Source organism: Acanthisitta chloris, unplaced genomic scaffold (genome assembly GCF_000695815.1).
Source record: "Acanthisitta chloris isolate BGI_N310 unplaced genomic scaffold, ASM69581v1 scaffold41599, whole genome shotgun sequence".
Taxonomy (NCBI): Eukaryota; Metazoa; Chordata; class Aves; order Passeriformes; family Acanthisittidae; genus Acanthisitta; species Acanthisitta chloris.
In genome coordinates, this window is record NW_008693915.1 from 12,512 (window position 1) to 16,002 (window position 3,491).

Sequence of the window (3,491 nt, forward strand, 5' to 3'; positions counted from 1 at the left end):
CAACTCTGCATCCCCCAGGAGACCTTAGAAAAAGTCCAGGCCCCCAGAGCAGGACATGCACACACAACTCCTGCAGTCCCCACTCCCTCCAACATGGTACACAAAGGAGGCAAATCTGCTCCCAGGCAAGGAAGCAAATTTTAATGCTACCTCTGTCAATAATGCAACCACATCCATAGTTCAAAAGGAGCTTGCTAATTAAAAGCTGGTGAGCTTTAAATAATTCATCTCTTTAACTTGGATTGATTGGAGAGTTTAATGGTTTGAGTCTTGAAACAACATTAAACAGCCTCTTCCAGGCCCAGGTAGCTGGTGACTTTTCCAAGTAAATCTTACCTCCTTGCAAACTTTAATGCTCACAAGTCACTGTGGATGAAGGGCTAGGAGGCAGAGGGAACACTTGACCACCAGTCTCCAAGTGGTGATCCACTGCCCCACAGAGAAACAAGACAGGCAAGAGTGATGCAGCCCTGAGTCACAGCAATGTCTACAGCCCAGTAAATCTGAGCTCCTGTCTGTACCAAAGCCTGCTGCTGTCCCAGCTCTGCGTCCCCAGCGTTAAACAGCAGGCAGATATATGGCCTCAGTGTCCCGGGCCAGGTCTCCCTCATATCACTTTGATCCCTGGCACAGAGGAATTGGGGGATACATGGAACTCTGCCACTGTTTATCTTGGAGCACTGTTTATCCTGAAGCAGGCTGTGGGACCACGAAACTCATCACATGTGAGCAAATGGGACGCTGATTCGCTTCTCCAGCTGCGAACATGCATCTTCACTCTGCGGAGTGTTTCCAGCCAGCTCTCAAGGCTGTGCTGCCTCACAGAACCTCAGCTGGAAAGGATTTGCATAAATGCAGCATTCAGAGCAACTGGAGGACTGGTCCAACAGGGAGAGCATCCATTCAGCCTGAGGACCCTTGCCCTGTGCTCCAGGTACCTGGTGCTTCCTACATCCAACCCCAACCCAAGCACTGCTAGAGCGGCCAAGGACAGAAACAGCTCCCTAGCCAGAGGGACAGGCAGGTGTTTGGCACACAGGGATGTGTCAGGGATGGAGAGGTCATCCATGTGCCCATCCTGCCCTGACACATCTTCATCCCTTTCACTAGCTGGAGACCCTGCAGTGCTTTGTCTGGCTTTCAGCACCCCAGACTGCACAAGGTCTCGGAGCTGAGACACATCCTATGCGCCTAGAGCATTAGCCACAGAGGTGGGAATGGCACAGGACAGCATCACTCACCTATTCCGCTGTGAGGCCTCCCTATGTGCTGTAGGTTCAGTCCTTTGTTCATGTCTAGGAGCCCGTTCTTTGGCCAACTCCCCATGGCAAAGCTGTAAGCCTGGAAGAGAGAAGCAGAGGGTCAGGTGGCACAGTCCATGTGCAGACACAATTTGTACTTGATCCAGGCCTGGCTGCTCCTGGGGTCAGCATGGGTCTGCATTCAGCATGTTCAGTTCAGACCTGCACATCACTCTTGCAGCAGCTCTCCTGGATGTAAAAATGTAGTTCTCAGAGAAGAGGTGTCCAGGGCCTCTGGTGGTGTCCTGTTACAGGTGACAACACTCATGAGGTTTGCTGGGCTCTGTGCCCATTTGCCGTGCTGGGGCGAGCCTGGGGCTGTGAGATCATCTTCCATGTCCCTTGGTTGCTCCAACAACATTCCCCCATTCCTGCCTTACCAAAGGTGGGGTTGTCAGCAGGAGACAGGGGGCTTGGAAAGGGGTGCCCATGCCCAGGCTGGCCTGGCCAGCAGCCCCATTCCCCTCCAGCAAGTACAGTCCTCCCAGCCTCCCTCTCTTTTTCATCCCTAGACCCCAGTTGCTTCAGGGCTCTCCAGCACTGTGAGGAACACCACTGAGAGACAGCACTGCTCACCCCACTGCACGGAGCCTGCAGCCTGCCCACAGGGGGCCTCCTCTATCCCCACCACATCCCCCAGCAGGGCTTCCAGCAGGAGCAAGGAAGCTGGGACTTCAAGCAGCAAAAAACCCCACTGGACAACGCAAACATAAAAGCAGCTAGGCCTCCGTGTCACACGCACGGCCGTAATTACAGCCTGACAGCCACATATCTTCTTCATCTTGAGGAATTAAGCTCAGCGCCGCATTGTGAGCAGTAAGAAGGGTGCGTGGGCTTAGCGTCGCTCATGCTGGCACTATCTCTGCTGCCGTGAGGGCCATTGTCCCCAGATGAGATCAGGTCAATCCAGCAGCCTCTATCTGCCTCCTGCAGCAGGGATCATCGCTAACCACAGCCACAGTGTAGCGGAGCATCGCTGACACCCTCCGCAGGCTGCAAACGCTGGGGAGATGCTCTCTGCAGCAGGAAGAGGGCCAAACTGGGCGAGTGGAGCTGAGCGGCCCCACACCAGCCCGCCAGCCACCTGACTGTCGCTGGGACCTCCTGCCAGCTCCTCTTCCCTGCTACCTGCTCCTCTGCCCAGCATGGGCAGGTCCAGCCCCTTCACAAGCCCCACTGCCAGCAGCCCCCGGGGAGCCACAGGGCTTGGGGGAGTTAATTTATTAGTTGCCCACATAACCATTCATGCTGCTTTGTTACTCCTGCCTTAGCAAAACAGAGGGCTCCACAGATAATTAATAGACAGCATTGCTAATCCTGTTGGGAGATGATTAGCAATTAAAACTCCTAATTAAGTCTATGCATAATTCACTGAAATTACACTTTGTGTACACAACGGGGAGGTTTCCTTTGCCTTCGACAAACACACTGTGGTATATTCATTGCCATGGTTGGGATGCAGGCTGGCCAGCCATGGGGCGGGGGGGGCCAGAGGTTGGGGGGCAGGATGGGACACTGCCACACACCTGCCGGGTGGCCCTGGGTGATGGTAGAAGTGGCTCCACATGTGGCTCCTGCTCCTGGGCTCTGTCCCACAGAGCAAACCCAGGGACAGCACAGGAAGGTCCCCATGCACAGCACCAGTGTGTTGAGAGCAATGGGGGCCATCCCTGGGGAAGGGATGTGCCTGGAAGGGGAAGGACCAGGAGTTTTCTGCACAGGGAACTACCACATCGGAGGCTGCCTTCCCAGCCCAGACATATCCCTTGGACCCTGGCCAGGAGCAACTGAGGGAGCACAGCAGGAGGCTGGCAGGATCTTGGGAAAGCCACGGGGACAGCCCTGGAAATCTCCTTGCTAGTGCCAAGGCCAGCCTGCTTCCCTTGGCTCTGTGGCAGCAGCAGAGTCTGCAGGGAGCCCGTGGCACGTGCCCTGGCCCCCGGATCAGCGCCAGGCCCATCTCTGCATGGCGTTTTGCTTTCCTGATCAAGGTCATTCGGTACAGCCGCAATACCTGAGCAAACTATCTAAGCAGCCGGGGTGGAAGTTGGCCTGACCACTGAAGGTCAAGTGTGCACTTATGCATATTCAAAGCTGCCTGCAGGATCGATCGGGTTTTAATTGTTTTTCCTGGGGTTTTGGAAGGAAGTGCCAGGGGCATTGATCAGTCCCAGACAAGGCCGCTCACAC

At 55.1% G+C, this 3,491-nt stretch overlaps 1 protein-coding gene across 1 annotated transcript in view; it reads right to left on the reverse strand.

Annotated features, from left to right (window-relative positions):
- Window positions 1-1,233: 1,233 nt before the first annotated feature.
- Window positions 1,234-3,491, reverse strand: part of ERI3 (ERI1 exoribonuclease family member 3) — an 84,702-nt gene continuing 82,444 nt past the window's right edge. Inside the window, exon 6 of the mRNA XM_009083207.1 lies at window positions 1,234-1,341. Coding sequence (XP_009081455.1) covers window positions 1,234-1,341 — 108 coding nt within the window. The remainder of the gene's footprint in view (window positions 1,342-3,491) is intronic.